Source organism: Triturus cristatus, chromosome 4_1 (genome assembly GCF_964204655.1).
Source record: "Triturus cristatus chromosome 4_1, aTriCri1.1, whole genome shotgun sequence".
Classification (NCBI taxonomy): Eukaryota; Metazoa; Chordata; class Amphibia; order Caudata; family Salamandridae; genus Triturus; species Triturus cristatus.
Genome location: NC_140585.1, coordinates 528,209,533 through 528,226,374, shown reverse-complemented (window position 1 = coordinate 528,226,374; position 16,842 = coordinate 528,209,533). Strand labels below are relative to the sequence as shown.

At 41.9% G+C, this 16,842-nt stretch overlaps 1 protein-coding gene across 1 annotated transcript in view; it reads left to right on the top strand.

The window, feature by feature from the left end:
- The window catches only part of PKP2 (plakophilin 2), a 416,690-nt gene that overhangs the window by 368,825 nt on the left and 31,023 nt on the right, over positions 1 to 16,842 (top strand). Inside the window, exon 10 of the mRNA XM_085652804.1 lies at positions 8,527 to 8,680. Coding sequence (XP_085508930.1) covers positions 8,527 to 8,680 — 154 coding nt within the window. The remainder of the gene's footprint in view (positions 1 to 8,526; positions 8,681 to 16,842) is intronic.

The following is a 16,842-nucleotide window of genomic DNA, read 5'->3' as shown; positions in this document are numbered from 1 at the left end:
TGATCAGTTATCATTTTGTTTTACATTTGGACAGGTGTGTGCAAAATCTTAAACTTCCAGTGCAATACTAATTTCTAACAATTTTCTGTCTTCAAGTGCAATTTATCTATTTTTTGTTTTACTAAAAGAAATAGCCATTTTCAAAGACGCCATACTGTGCTAGCTATCCACTAGTTGCTATGCATGAGAGAGCAGCAATCCAGGAATTGAATGAGAAAACCCAAGTTAAAAGACTTTGCCTATGTGAGACCAATAGGCGTTGTCGGTGTGTTTTTTTTAGAAATGTTGTGTTGCACAGCAGCACAGGCTGCTGTTCAATATAGCATAAAGGAAATAAAAACAAATCGCGATGGCAGGGTCAGCATTGTTCGTTTCATAGTGATTTTTTGTTTTGGTTGACCTAAATCCATGTTACACAGCAGCCTGCGCTGCTGTGCAACATCTCTAAAAACATTAACAAAGCCATATAGCTCTGCAAGAGGGGCCAGAAGAGGTATGGGTGGGTGGACAGTGGGAGGGGTAGTAGGCCAGGACAGACAGTCAACACAAGGGGGTTGGGAGGGAGTTGATGTAAGACAAGGAAGAGGCAGGAGGATGGGAGAGCACAAAGAAAATCGATGGAGGCAGGCAAGCAACACGAGAGGGAGTGGGGATGGAAAGTTTGGGAAAGACCACAGAAAGCAGGAGGGAGTCAGGAAAGCACAGACAGCGGGAAAGGGCAGGTGGACTACACAGACACAGGCACTCTTTGAGAGCGCATGTCTAAAAGTAAATAAACAAGCATTTGCAATGCAATAGGTGTCGCAGTTAATAGAGTTTAAGCTATTGGCATTGTAAATAACAATGCCTTTTATTTAGGTTAAAAAAAAAATAATAATAAAAGGCATTGTTGTTTGCAATGTCAATAGCTTAAACTTGCGTAACTGCGAGAGCTATTGCATTGCAAATGCTTGTTATCGAAGTAGCACAGCCTGCTGGGCAGTAGGAGAGACACCCGTTGGCAGCAGCCGCCCCTGCTGTTACTCGGGCTGCCACCTTAGCCAAAGTAAAATACTGGCCACGTGTTCACGTGTAAAGATTCTGCAATGACCTGAACATGATACTTTAATATACCTTTGCATAAACCGCCTGCATTTATTTTTACTATGCTCTTTCTGTCTTAGTTCATTTTAATTATCAGTCAGGGATCGTCAATGCATACCTAGACAACATTTTAAAGCGTTTCCTTCTTGTTTTTACTGCTAGTCTGCACTGGTGTTTTTGATCCGCCTGGGACATTAAATACCAGTAAAGACCGTCCAGGCGCCAATCCTAGTCGTTTCACACGAATGGGAGAAGGTGGCATGGAAAGTGTGGCAGAGACACTCGTTATACTGAGAAGTGATGAGCAATTGAAAGCACAGTTTGTATTGGCAGCAACCACCTCCCTCCACCCCTCCTTCCCGCCATTGTAATTCTGATAATCCACCCACACTCGACAACCAGCGCACTCTGTGTGGATGTTTTCCTACATTCTCTGCTTTCTTTTCTTTGCTTAATTATATGGCTTCCAAATTCTTCTGAACTGCAAAGTATTTCCCAACAATGTATGTAGAGAGAGACGGCCATTGTTAAGATGGCGCCCTGGGCGGAGATACATGTGGCACCCTTTTGACGCTAAGAGATGCAAGCATTGGCAAAGCCAATAGGTCTTGCTTTTGTGACCTGTTAGCTTTGCCAATATTTTTTAACCACGCTGCATAGCAACCTTGATGTTGTGCAACATGGCTAGTGTAAAAATTGCAACAACAAAAAATGCCTTTGACAGGAGCACTATGGCATTTTGTTGGAGCAGAACAACGCATAATGGGCTCCTACAAATTAGAACACATAAGTTTTTATTTTTTTACTTTCGTTTTAGTTGCCGATCCAACTTGCAAAGCATTTTGTTTTGTTATTTAAAGTGAGGGGAAGTTAGGTGCAAAAACAATGGGTGTGGGAGAGCCAATGCAAAATTGGGAGGGTAGGAAGCAAAAACAACGTAGGGGGAAGTAGGGGTGGGCCAAAGCAACAATGGAAAGGTGGGAGGGATGGGAAAGCAACACGGGGTGAGGGAGAAGAAGAGAACACTAAACAAAAGGCACTGTGGGTGAGTAGGAGCAACACAGTGGTGTGGAGGGCAGAGGGAAGAAGCACACAAATGTGCACAACAGGGAGGTGGGTGGGAAGAAACACATTAAGTGCACGGACGAGAAGTACACAATCTCAACAGTTCGAAAAAACATGCACGCTCATGGAATTTTTTGGGATAGTAAACAGTTTCTTAAACAAAGGGGAGCAGAGAAATAATTGCAACCAGTGCTTCCGCAGCATGATTCTCCGCGCTGAACCCCCCTCTCTCCTCTCTTCTGGCGGGAGCCGCTGTTGAGTCCTTGATTATTCGCGTCAATCCTCTGGATTAGAGCGGAGAATTGATGCCATTTCCAGCAGGAACCTGAACTCGCCATGTGTCGCCTTTTTAATCAGACCCTCAGTCCTGAAACCGCAGAATCACCAAAACACCACCTCCTGCATCACGGAAAAATATTCTGAGTTTTCATAGGCATTGTTCGCAGCCAAGCAGTTTCCAGGCAGCATGGAATTGGATGTGCCTGCTACCCCTCTCTCCACTTGCAAGTAAAAATGCATTCCTCTGCCGTCACGCTTGTGGTTGCCTTGAAAGTATTAACATAAGGAGCGTGGGCAAGCTCCGTTAGCTTCGAAAGGATTCGAAAGGATTTTGTTTGGAAAGCGCGCCATGCGCGCGCTGTGTTCACGTGGGGACGCGGGGACAGGAGATGTGCACGCGTACGGACTGCACATCTCCTGTCCGTACACATGCCATCTCCTGTCCCCCTTCAGAGGAGACGCCAGAGAGGAGACGCCATGCGCGTGCACATCGCCTGTCCGTGCGCACACATGGTTTGTCTCCCTTCACGAACGAAAGTGACGACAATAGTGTCTCGCCAAGGCGAAACAGCGCATGCGCTGCGTTTGCTAGGCAAGACCTAACAAGCATTGGCATAGCCAATAGGTCTCGCCTTTGGGACCTTATAAGTGTTTAGCCATGCAACAGTTGCATAACTAAATACTTCTAAGGTCCCAAAAGCGAGACCTATTGGCTATGCAAAGCAGCACTGCGGCCGCGAAAGCGAAAGTAATCGCGGTAAAGCGCCGCGCGCTTGCCCGCGCACATGCACTGTAGCTCTAGGCTGGCCTGGTAGCACTTTTTGGAGACCTCTCAATAAGTCTCGCCAGACCAACGCATGCACTGGGTCAGGCGAGACCTAAAAAGGAGTACCTCGGGAAGTGCGCGTGCAGAGTAGAAACTTTCAGAATTGCTAAGGACAGCAATATTTTTTCAACTAATGTTAAGTATCATTTAACCTCTTCAGTGCCCCGCCCTTTCCACGCCCTGTGCCGGGCGTTGAATTAGCAGGCGGGGTTCATGAAGAGATAGTCTCGTCATGGGCACAGCGCAACCGCGCTCCATGACGAGACTATCTCGTCATGGGCACTGAAGGGGTTAAGAATATTATTTAATAACAATCAAAGCATCCAAAAATACGTTAATGTCAGGGTGTACTATGATCAGATGGCTGGAAAAACCTTTCAGACTGCATTCATTGTCGATTTTTAATCGCGGCTTGTCGTAACTATCGAGCTGATTACCATGTTAGGGTTTAAAGGTGCAAAAGACCAGTAGTTTATAAATAGTTACTATGCATTTGGAATCTCATGAAGTTTCAATCTAGAATTAACCCCGCAACACCAGCCTTTCTTCAGGTGTTATTTTTTCAACGTTCTTGTTAAAATTGATGCATAAGAAATTAAGCTAGGTTCCATTTCTTGACAGGAGAAATCTAATCAGCTGTGTGTATCTTTTTGCGTGCACAGTTTAGTCTGAAGACATAACACCGGATTCCTGTTTGCTAAGTGAATATTGTCTGTCACTTGTGTATGAGAACTTTTCGTACCATCTGAAGAAAAGTAGGCCTTTTCAAGGATGTAAATGCGAGTAATTGTGGCAGATTATCATCTGTATGGGAAACGTTTACCACAATGTTATGTTTTTTCACAAAATGAAAGGACACAGAGATGTGGCCTAGGGGATACAACGCCTGTTAGACTAAAGAAGCTCTCATGGACCAACCTTGTGACTCAAGTTTTTAAATCCATGTAGACTCCTGTTTTTTATTCATTTAGCTGATAGTATTGACGTTGTTTACAAAACATCCCCGTTTTTCTGCTTCTTTTGGAGTTTTTCAACAGTGTTGTGTCTTTAAAAATGCCAGCATCTCCATATTTTTAAAAATAGTAATAGTAACTGGTAAAGTGGCTCTATGAAGGAGAAAAAATAACATATGTCCATAAACCTCTCTGTTTAAAATGTAAGTAGATCTACTTCAAGGTTTTGTTAAGAAAAGTTAAAGTAATGTCAAAGTAGAGCAAGATGAAATACCAGCTAAAATGAAAAAAATTAATAGACCTGGTGTTTTTGAACGCAAATATGTTAGGTTATGGTGACTTATTGAGCGCAAACAATTACTTAAAGGTGTCAAGGCATTAGCTCTGAGTAAGAAAAATATGGGCCCCATTCTTCGTTCTACTTGGGAAAAAGCCAGGTTTGTAGTGCCTTCTTAAACATAAGCAAATTCAACATAGTCCTGATATGGGGGGAAATTGGTTCCATTCATTAGCCGTAGTATTCACAGAGCTTCTTCCTCCCCCAATTGGTTTGTTTGAACCTATGAACCTCCAATATCTGGGCACCCGTGGACCTTAGATTTCTTCCTGGACTATACCACCTGAAGGAACAGGAAATTTGGGCTAGGGGGCAACACAAAGGGCTTTGAATTCAATGTGCTGCATAACAGGCAGCCAATGAAGATGTTAGATGGCTTGTGAGACCGATTTGGGTTTGGGAATCACAGTCCACATTCAGGCAGCCGCATTTTATACGACCTGAAGCCTATTAAGGTGTTGATGCTGCATGTTGAGATGCTAGACATTGCAGTAGTGTATTTTGGATAAGAATAATGCAGCGATCACAGTGTTTTGGGAATTGGCAGGGATGAAAGGAAAAACCTTTCTGAGCATCCTTAGTATGAGGAAAGCAGAGGACGTTACTGCATTGACTGGCAACACAAATGTCAATGTATTGTCCATTACCACTCCCAAGTTCCTAACCTTACTCACTGGGGTGGGTAGGGCCCCCATTTCCTCTGACCACCAAGACGGGGCCCATAGGGAAGGGTTGTTTCCAAACAGGATGACCTCTGTTCAGTTTAGGTTCATCCATTTGCAAATTGCTACCATACAGTCATGGAAATTAGCACCGAATGGCTTTTGGGAGAAGAGATTGCTACCACTATTTGGATCAGCATATGAGGTAAGATCCAGCCCAAATGATTTTATCAGTCTGGCCAAAGGTTTAACGTAGACATTAAAGAGGGTGAAGGATGAGCGCGGATCCCTGCGGGACCCCAAATGGCAGACAGAAAGATTCTGACAGAAAAGGATCCAGGGCCACTACTTGTTTTCTAACAGATAGAAAAGATGTTAGCAGTTTTAGAGCCAACCCCTCGATATGGACAGCAGGAGATGGTCGACCAAGGTCTTGTGTTCAACCATATCAAAGGCTGCCGATAAATGGAGGAGAACAAGCACAGCGCTGCCGACACCATCAATTACTGATCTAATCTCTTCAGTGGTTTTAAGCAAAGCTGTTTCAGGATTATGACCGCTTCTAAGCCCAAATTGTGTGGTAGCTAGCAGCTGGTCGTCAGATAAAAACTGCGATGCTTGCTGGTTCATAGCCTTTTCTATTACCTTTGCTGGTAGTGGTAGACAGGAAATAGGCCAATAGTTATTCGGGTATTTGGAATTTTGGTTGGACTTTTTTTTAGCAGGGGGAGGATGGATGCCTCCTTCCATAGAGGACGAAAATGTCCTCATTCCAACATAGCATGAAAGATACTAGTCAAGCACATGGCCACAGTTTCTGCAGCCAAGTTAATGATTGTCGGAGGGCAAGGGTCCATGGGTGAACCCGATTTAGTGGCTGCGATAACTGTGGCCACTTTCTGTACCAATAAAGGTGAGAAATTGGTCAATTTAGGGCATTCCTCAGGTAAGGTTAATTGGGATGAACCTTCCGGACTGGTGGCTAAGTTTTGGTCGAACTTGTTAAGGATCTTTGGCCCTGAAGAAATTGGCCATGGTATCACATAAGATCTGACTTTTATTAGTCAGAGTGTTCCTAGGGGCTGAGATCAAATTGGACACTACCTTGAAAAACTATTTCGAGAAGTTATTGACCATTGTTATTTTTTGAGTTAAAAATTTGGTCTTTTCCTTATGCATAAGTGCATTCTAGTTGCTCAGGCTGGACTTGCATTTCTCTTTTTCTGCCTTATTATAATCTTCTCTCCATAGTCTTTCATGTCTTCTGCAGACTTGCTTCTGAAGCTTAAGATTCTCAGTGAACCATGGGACTGAGGGCTTTCCTCTCCGTGAAGTCAAAGTTTTAGGAGGCACGGCGATAGAGCTGAATGGATCTATTTGATGTATTTCCAAGAGCAGTCTTCCAAATTTTCAGAGGGGGGAGGCATTGGATCTGCTAAAATGTTATTGAGTACATCTGCATGTATATTATTTCAAGTACGAGAATTAAAAGCTTGACTTTGGGGTTTGTCAGGAGTGGATTTCATTTGTAATATGTAAAGTAAATTTGCAGCAATCTGAATTTAGACCAGGTTGCTACAAAAGAGAGATTCCTCATGGTTCCAGATGGGACACTATGAGAACAACCTGTCAGGAAATGGAGATGCCACTTACCTCTCTGTAGAATGTACAAACATGTAGATCAGGACTGTATGTGCTAGGAGTTTTGCAATCGAGGAGAGCTCAGCGGTCAATTTGTGTACATGTATGGTTATCATCCTATTCGATGTCCTCTCCATCAGTCTGTACCTACCTCAGTTCCTTAAGTGCAAGAACATGTCTCTGAGTTAATTGACTTTCAGAAATCTGCACAAGAAACTGTGGAAAAAAGCTAAAGGGGATATTAAATGTTACGCTGCACATAAGAAAGTCCTGCATCTCCAGATGTTGGTGGTGGAAAGTATGACTACTTGCAAAAAATTTGCATTTGAAAAAATCTTTTAAACTGCCACCCAAGTTTGTGGGCTCATTTGTGATAGAACACATTGTGATTCCAGTTATTGTGAGGTTGAAGTTGCCTCCGTATGTGAAAGTTCTTCATGTTTAAAAAAAAATTAGAACCTTGCTCTGCGAAGGCACACCTTGTTTCCCGTCTTATGCCACTAGAACTGAATTCAGAAAATAAGTATGAGGTACTTGGAATTTTAGATGAAAAAATCACAAAAGGAAAGGATGCAATATTTCGTGGATTGTGAAGGTTCTGGTCTGGAGAAGCAATAATGGGAACCAGCTTTCAATCTTCATGGTCCAAGGTTATTTCAAGACTTCCAGATAAACCAAGAGCCCCACTATATTTAATGGTGCCCATTTTATAAGGGCACTGTTATAAGCTTTCTCAGCCAAAAAAGAATTCCTAGTACTCTTCAAGAACAACAAGCAACATTTAGTCAAAACCTCCACTGCAAGAATCTCCCAACTTTCACCAATACAAACTCACTCTGTTTTACCATAAATTCTCACCCTCACAAAACACATCGCCTAGAAAACCAAGATTGCCTGATAATAACTTTCCCAATTGAAGAAAGTGTAACCATTTCTCCCATAAAATGTACTGACCCATTGTCTAACAGACTCTGCATTCTCCCCCATTAAGTCACCCTGCATCCTAAATTATGCCTCACTAACGGTGTGAAGAAAAATACAGCATCACTTTCTGACAGAGCTCCACCGCTCCTCTTGCAAGCTCACACCACCTTCAAAACCAGCTGCATCATGTACAAACCATCATGACCAGCATCTTATCTTCCTGACTAACCAGTTCACCACCTACACTGCTCCCGACATGCGCCGCTGCCAGGGCACAATCAGACATGAAGCAAAGATGCACAAAAAGAAAAAACAAGAAAAATAATTAGAGGGAACATTGCAGGATAATGGCTGATGTCCAGAGGCCTTTACCCTCCAATGACTGAGATACTAGTTATGGTCACAGGTTACTGCAGCATGCGTCTTTCGTAGGTAGAAGTTCGAAAGACAAAGATTTATTTCATATGGTCTTATATAATTAAGTTTCTGATGACTTTCATGTGGTTATAACTCTTTGAGATGGAGACACGGAACAAAACTATATATCGTTATGAGCACTTATCCCTAGTTAAAGATCATTAAGGTTCCCAGCACTCATCTCCCTTCCATAGGCCTAGTCAGAAGATAAAATGAATGAGAGAGGATTTCACATTCTTATGGCATCTCTAAATGATGCCTATAGAGATATCATAGGGAACGCCGCATTATATAGTTTTCAATCTGTGCTAAAATAACCTGTCCAAAATCTTTTGACAGATGCCTTTTGCAGTCGCACAGATGGTTGTTCAAAAAGAAAATGGTCTTCAGCACATAAGAAACATACTGCACTCAAGCAACCCCAGTGTAAGAAGAACAACTGTGTCAATGCTCCGCAACTTGTCTCGCAACATTGCTCTCCAAAGTGAAATTGGTAAGATGATAAGCCTTAACATTTTTGTCTGTATGTTGTAGTGGTTGTACCACCTCATATTGCAGTTGTTATTAATGTTCAATGAATAAGCTCTGACCTTTATAACCTATCGATGTAGGAGATAATGTTCAATATTTGCACTAACTCCACATATATTATTTTGAGTTTATTCGGATAATCAAAAGTTTTGCTTAATCTGAGGAATTCCTGATGACATAAAATATGCAACTTTCATCAACAACCTCCCATCTAAACTTCACCCACCACTGTAAGACCCTTCCCTTAATGCTGTATCTCAGAGCCTTCAATCACTTACTGACACTGCGAACTTTAAACCCCTGCTGTATACAGCAACCTCTTGCTTTGTAGCAGGCTTTTCATTATATGCAACATAAACACTCTCACTCATACAATATTCAAGGTGCGTATTATAGCAAACAAATTAAATGCCTCGGCCAGGCAACTTTGAAGACTGAATGTTTCCTAATGGAAGACCTGGACACTTTTAGATTCTTGTAGTAAACTATGGTAAATTTAAGCTTGACAAATACAGAGGAAACCAGAAGTACTTGTGGTAGGCGTCATCTTTGGTCTGTGTGGAATTGAAACTTGTATTCTCCAAGCTTTTAGCAAAGAGAATATTTTACATTGGGCTGCAAGCATTGTAAACTTCTAAACTATGTTTAGCATTTTCATGTAGTATAAAATCGCAATTCTCTTCTCTCTAACATATATTATTTTATCTAGATTCACAGTTTTTATTTCAGTTTTAAGCATTGCCAGTGCCACAATTTACAAATGAGTGTATGTTTGGTAGTCTCACCAATCTACCAGAATGAAATTGGAAAATTTGGGTGCATTATCCTTGAAAGAAGCTGTATTTTGATTGATCCTGACACATTGCTGTGCAGGAGCATCCCTAACCAGCTGAGTGATCAAGGACCAGAAGCTGACCCTCTGTAGGAAGCCATGCTTCTTGACAGCTTGATACAAGATCCTACCTCCAGTGGCATTCACTCGTTCTGGTGGCGATATTTTTCCATGTTAACTACCATACAAGCATCTACCTGGTCCTGCAAGCCATAATGATCCACAGGCCTGAGTGAGAACAGAGCTATGCCACCAGAGTCATCTTTGTCAAAGAAAAGTGGCTCCTTCAGAAATATTTCTCTACAACGTTGCTTATTTTGGGGGCATAGTGTACAATGTATATGGTAATTACTTAGGATTCAACTCTATTTGAGAGTTAATTTGTCAGCCATTTTAATTGTTTTCTAATGTTAATGTGAACTGTCAAGCACCAGAACCTTTGCCATAAAGAGGAGTTCTCTGTGCACCTATCTACACTACATCACGCTGTTTCAATGAATAGTGTCCAAAGTATTGTCCATACCTTTGAAATAAAACCTCAAGCTGAAAACAACCATTTCTCTGTCTCTCTCCCTTTTTCTCTACATCCCCTTCCCTTCATCCACCATAGCATTGCAGAGGATTGACACTTAGTAACCTTTTATTTACTCGACGTCTAGGTTTTCTTGTATTCTAAGGGAGTTAGAATTTGTGCTAGACCAATGGTGACAGAAGCATTTAGATTAAAAACATATTTAGGAACTCCAACGTCTTTGGAGATGCCACTAAGTTATGGAGATATAGTGGCTGAGTTCTACCCATGTAACTATTAAGTAAACCAAGGGAGAGAAGAGTCGGGCACTACTGACACTAATATATGAAAATCCAGCAAGCTCTGGTGGTTTGTGACATCAATACATACCTTGAGTCTAGCAAGTTTAGAAGCCCACTGCTCCAGTGGCCTCAGGTGTAAAAAATATCACCTGTAACGTTTGATTGGATAATTGATTTCTCAAAATGTAATTGTGAGTCTGACTTGCAAAAATTGAGAATCCTGTTTCTGCCTTTTTGTTCCTTCACCTGGCTGTGAATCTAAATAGAAGATTGATAACTGCCTGTTAAATGCTCAGATTGTTTGTCTATTATAGTTATAGATGTCGCAGTTAGTACATTTTCTTACGCTCCAATTACATATCAAGATAGTAAATGACGTGTTGGTGCCAGCGTGCCAACCAGTGTGTGCAAGGTCTGCTTTTCAACTTGGCTTACTTAGCTTCTCTTTTGGCTCTTTGATTAGTAAGGGGATGTCTTACTGTGTGTACTCCCAGCAGTTGCCTGTTCTCAATGGATGCTTGGCCAATGTTAGCGATAATGGATGCTGATGACCTACAACACAATTTAGAGCTTTATTGCACAAGCAAGCTCTTCGGTTCTTTTTGAGAGAACTGGAAAGGCAACAGAATGTTTTGGCTTGTTGATTAGGTGGCCTTGTCAAGTAGTGAGTGCAGTGATATTGACTATGTTGAACTGTGTCCAGAAGACTCATTCAGACTTGGCATGTGTTTAAAAAAAAGTGGTAAAACATCAGTGACAGCAAAAAACGTATTTGTCTTTGTTCCAATACCGCGTTCATAGTATGATGATCTTTATTTACCATACTGAAAAGAACTTTGGTGTTTCTAGCTCCACTCCAGACACTCCTAATTGTGTTACAGGCGATTGTCCATGATGTTATCTTATGAAGGTAGTATAAGTTATCTGTACATCAGTGCTGTCTTCACTCCTAAGTACTAACATGAAAACTCATTCCATGGCTACATTATTCATTAAAATAAAATGGCAATCCATATATTTCTTTCCAGTATTTTTCATGGTTAAGACTGATTGCTGCTTCATGTTCATTGGTGAACGTATCATTTCTGACTTGCCCAAGTTTCAGCTTTCCATCTAAATTGAATTATCAAATTGTGAAAACATCAAAATATATAATTCTATTTTATTGCAATCCAACTGTGTTATTTGGACCCACCCAACTTGAATTTCCATGGACATTGATCATAATAGAGATCAGTTTAATAAGTTTGTTTTGCTAGTTTTAGGGCTATCATGGGGGTATAAATATCCAGAGAAGGACATTATGTAGCTCTAGTACTCTCTTCTTTTTATACTGTATTTTATGAGTGTACCAATCAGCAACCTCGGTTTGGTTTTGTTTGCTATCACAAAGTTTTTCTTACAAACTTAGCAGGGAAATCCCTGCGTGCTGACATCTGGGTCTTATACTTTGATTGTTCATTTCTGTGCCTTTCTAGGAAACTCTGTGTCAAGCAGTTAAGGAATATTTTTACAGGGGTAGTCATCAATCCTGATCACCATCCTTAAACTGGCATAAGTCTCAACCTACAAAACTCCCTGTCTCGGGTTGTGTCCTCCCCTCCTCTTAGAGCAATTCCACTTTGCCCAAAAAGCCAAAGCACCCGTAGGTGGCTTGAGGGCTCATTTGACCAGAGCCAAGGCTGCTATCAATGTATTGGCACATGAAGTGCTCGTTTTGGACATCTATCAGGCTGCGACATCTGTCACTAAATACGTTCACGATTCACAACTGTCTTGCTAGCCAGGTGCACCGGGAATGGCACTTTGCTCTTTCATTCCTGCACTATTTTCTGGTTTGAGCCATTACATGAACCCACTACAGGTACTGCTTTTGCCTCTATTCACAAGATGAGGAATCTGCAGGTAAAAATAGCCATCAAAAGAGCAAGTTAATTTCTGAATGTTTTTAGTGCGCAGGAGGCTATACTATGAAAGAAATATGCTTCCAACAGAAGTGATACTTGCAGTTTTAATTCATGTTTTTAAATTCTTTGTTAGTGTGACTTTTAGATGGGCTGACGTGATGTTTTCTGATGATCATATTTTTGGAGATGTTTTATCTTTTTTAGAAAAACTTTTGAAATGATTGCATTCTGGAAATTGGAAGAAAGCTAAACTCACTAGACTGAATTCCTTATTCTATGATTTGAAGTTGTCTCCAGGAGAATTCTGGCGTGCCTCAGACCTTTATTGATCCATCTTGCTTGAATGACATGGATATACTTCTTAATTGACAAATAACCCATGTACAGCAGTGAACAGCATTTGGGTTTGCTGGGAAAGGTTAAGAAAACCTATTCCAACCATGTATTTGTTTCTCACAAAGTGATGCTTCTCAAATCAATCATGTATTGTGCCTTGGTGTTTGTATCAGAAAATGGGGAACTGCATATCAAACAGTGGAACTTGTCTCAGCAGAAACAAGGCTGAACAGGATGAAAAAAGGAAGCAAAACTGAATAAGAATTCTACATTGTCAAAGGCGATCCTTGTTGACTTCTCAGGAGTCTTTCTATTTGTACTATTTGAGTGGAACAGTACCTATACCTAAATGGTGAGAGATGAAAATGTAAATTTACTGTGCCTATGCATCGATCATACTAATATTTGTTTTTCATATTCACTTGAAATATGTTTAAAGATATAATTGATGTCTTTAAAAAACTGTAATTTTAAACGAAGGTGCTTTTGCTCCTGTTGGGGAAATCACTAGATAAGCACATCCCGGAACCTTGAATCTTGGCTGCCATCTAGGACTGAAATCATTTAGATGCCTTCTGCCTGACAGGGGAGAAGAGTGATGGAATCCTTCCTCATTCCAAATGATTCACTTACATTATTTCACTTGACACTGATATCTGTGTGTTGACTCTTCTGGATAAACTCAACCATTTTCTCTTCTTGGATATCTGTAGATTTTCCGGTTCAAGATCAGGATTTTTGGTGGCTTGTTTTATTACCTATATAAGCCGAACAGTTGGGCGTGTACTCTTCTTGCGTTAGTCTGTTCTGTTATATTGAGACCCACAAGGGCCATCCTTTTTTGCCAACTTTTATCTGTGACTAGTAGCTCTTTTTTCTCTTTATATAGTAATAATACACAGATCCTGCTAACAGCTACAAATGGATACTTGACAACTTTCTATACCTGTGTGAGGGTTACCACTAACTTGGTGCAGAATGAATGGTTAAGGGAGAACTCCACTTAGTGTTTCGATTTGATGACCACACTGGGCTCTTGGTGTCAGATTTTCATGGATCTCTTTTCTGTTTCTACATTCTCATTGGAAAAAAACAGATCTTTCCATACATAGCTCCTCACGTTAATGGTATGTAATTTGTACTTGCATAACAGGCACAGTGCTACTACAATAGTCTTTCACTGCTACCGGAAGCAGAAGTCTACAAGCACTGATTTTGAGGATTTTCAGCAGAGACTGGTGTCTGGTTTCTTTTTTCGGTCTCGTCTGTCAATCAGTGTTCACTCTCTGGTTGGGAAAGACTTATTCTGATGCGTAAACTAGGCCTCTGGTCTGGTTCCACAAAGTGAGCCTTTCCCTCACACGGATGCCTGAACTTAGTTTAGTCCACCAACGCTTGAGCATGAAACACCCACCCAACCACACTTAACATTCTTGTTAGTATGGTGTCTGTTCTTCCTGGGTTACTAACAGTCCCATAAAGGGGTCAGAGATGCAGTGGTAATTCAAATCTGGTTTCGTTCTTTAGAATATCACACACAAGTACTGCACTAAGAAAAAGATCCTGTTTAAAATCATTTTATTTCATCGCTCTCATCCTGTTATTTAATACATGAGTAATAACCACACAAATATAATTAAAACAGCACTAGTGCATGTCACTAACAGCAAGAATAATATGAACATTTGTAATAAGTTTGGAATGTTCCTCGCATCCTAACACCCTAAAGACTACTTCTGTGCACTACAATATGAGAGTATGGAGTAGTTAGCCTTCCTTACAGTTTTCATGAGATTTATCCCACTACATACCTGTTCACAGCAGAGAGGCTGTGTTTATCAGACTTCGGCGGTAGAGAGTGTTCCTTTAAAAGAAAAATACATCTCAGCTGAGCTCCGCCCCTCACTTCATAGCATTGGCTCGATATCCGTTCTCAACATAGGAATGGATGCTGCAGCATTACGGCAGTCCGGCAGGGCCTCTTGCAATAACCTGGGGCAAAGATCTGTCTGATTCAGTGGTCACTCTATGGGGTTTTTATAAGGTTGACCTCTGACTTTTACCGTATATCAGGAACTTTCCACTTAGTCTAAGACAACCAGCATGAACTGTATAAAAATATATCAATTCATGCTACATGTTTATTTTGAACAGTCACTGTCCAACCTTGAGATGTGGATGTCCGAGAACGTTAACAGTCTTATGTCGTCTTATGTGTTAGCAAAGTCATTTTTTGGATGATTTGGCATTTACGCGAGTTGTGCAATATGTAATAGCAGACAGACAGGCTAATATAATGGGTTCAGAACAGAGTCTGGCTTTGGGATCCTTACAACAATTCTGGGCTTTACCAAAAACGTGCGGTGGGCTTAGATATGCCCATTGTGAATTATTGGTTGGTTCTGTCAATCTCACGTGTTTGCATCTTATTTAATAGATTGCATTCCCTGTTCTTATGTTTGTCCCTCTCCTGGAGCATGCCTTCCTTACTTTATTTTGATTGGATGATCTGTATTCATCACTCACATTTAAGGAACTACTTGTTTTTCTTTTTCTTCTAGCACTCTATTAAGTGCTTCTCCCCCCAAACCACTGCACTCAGTATTGCAATCGTCCACGTGTGCTGCTCTCTCTTTCCTCTGATTTTCATTCTGTCCCACCCATACTCCATATTGCTCTCTCCCTCCAACTTCCAGATCCCGTAGTCAGCTCTCAACGTCTTTGTGACGCCATTGCAGACTTTTTTCATACAAAAATCCTTGATATTCATACTTCCTTGGAAGTACAACGTCTCTCCTTGGCTGAAAATCTCCCTCCAGGCATAAGTTCTTTTGAGACACTGGATATAGTCCCTTCCAGCCTCCTTTCTGTTTTTCCTTCTATGTCTCTGGAGGGATTGAATCTTCTTCTAGACAAGACGAAATCCTCCTCTCCACTAGATCCATTGCCTCTCAAAAAGCTAAAAGAGTGTAGGAACAGCCTCTTTCCTCCCCTACTTGAGGTGATGAACAAGGCAATTGTTCAAGGTACTTTTCCATCAATATGGAAGAAGGCCATTGTGAAGCCGCTCCTTAAGAAGCCTTCACTCGATCCCGGCCTCTTGAAAAATTTTAGACCCATCTCTCTGCTCCCTGCACCTGCTAAAATTCTAGAAGCACACCTGAATCGCCATTTATCCTCTTTTCTTGAAGCTTCGGAGTATCTTGACATTACCCAGCATGGATTTCGAAAACATCATAGCACAGAATCTGCCCTCACCTCTGTAGTCGACAACATCCGACGCAAGGTTGATGCTGGACAAACTACTGTTCTTGTGCTATTGGACCTCACAGCCGCATTCGACACTCTGTCTCCTGCCATTCTAACATCTCGGCTTAGGGAGGCAGGTGTCACTGGCTCGGCCCTGAGTCTCCTCAACTCCTTTCTCCTTGATAGGGAACAGAGAGTGATGCTCGGCAACCACCTCTCCCCAGCAAAGTCTTTGCAATGTGGGGTGCCACAGGGGTCGGCATTAAGTCCGACCCTGTTCAACATCTACGTGGCCCCCCTTGCTAGGCTAGTAAGATCGCAGGGGATGGAGGTGGTATCATACGCCGATGACACCCAGATCATGGTCTCACTCACTCAGTCCTCTGTCATAACATCTGCCTTTAGCTTCAGGTCCTGTATGCAACACGTTGCAGATTGGATGGTTACCAACTCCCTGAAGCTAAATGGCGACAAGACTGAGGTCTTGATCTTTGGGAAGGACCAAGATATCTGGTCGAGTGAGTGGTGGCCCTCCTCTCTTGGCACCTGCCCCACTCCCTCTCAATCTGCCAGAAATCTGGGTGTAGTGTTCGATACTTCACTCTCGATGTCCTTACAGGTGAATCGGACTGTTTCGACCTGCTGGGGCGTGATCAGGACGCTCAACAGAATTCGCAGCTATCTGTCTCTTCAAGCACGCAAGCAGATTGCAGTCGCCCTTGTTGGTTCCAGGTTGGACTATTGCAACTCTCTCTACATGGAATCCAACAAGGGCCTCATACATCGACTGCAAATCGTGCAGAACGCTGCTGCACGTTTTGTCCTGGATCTTTCCAGGGCCTCTTCTGCTACTGCTGCGAGGAGAGACCTCCATTGGCTGCCTATTCAGCACAGAATTTATTTCAAAATTCTGTGTCTGACCTATAGAGCACTCGAGGATGGATCTAAAGGCGCTATCAGCTCCCTGCTTACCCGTTACCACCCCAC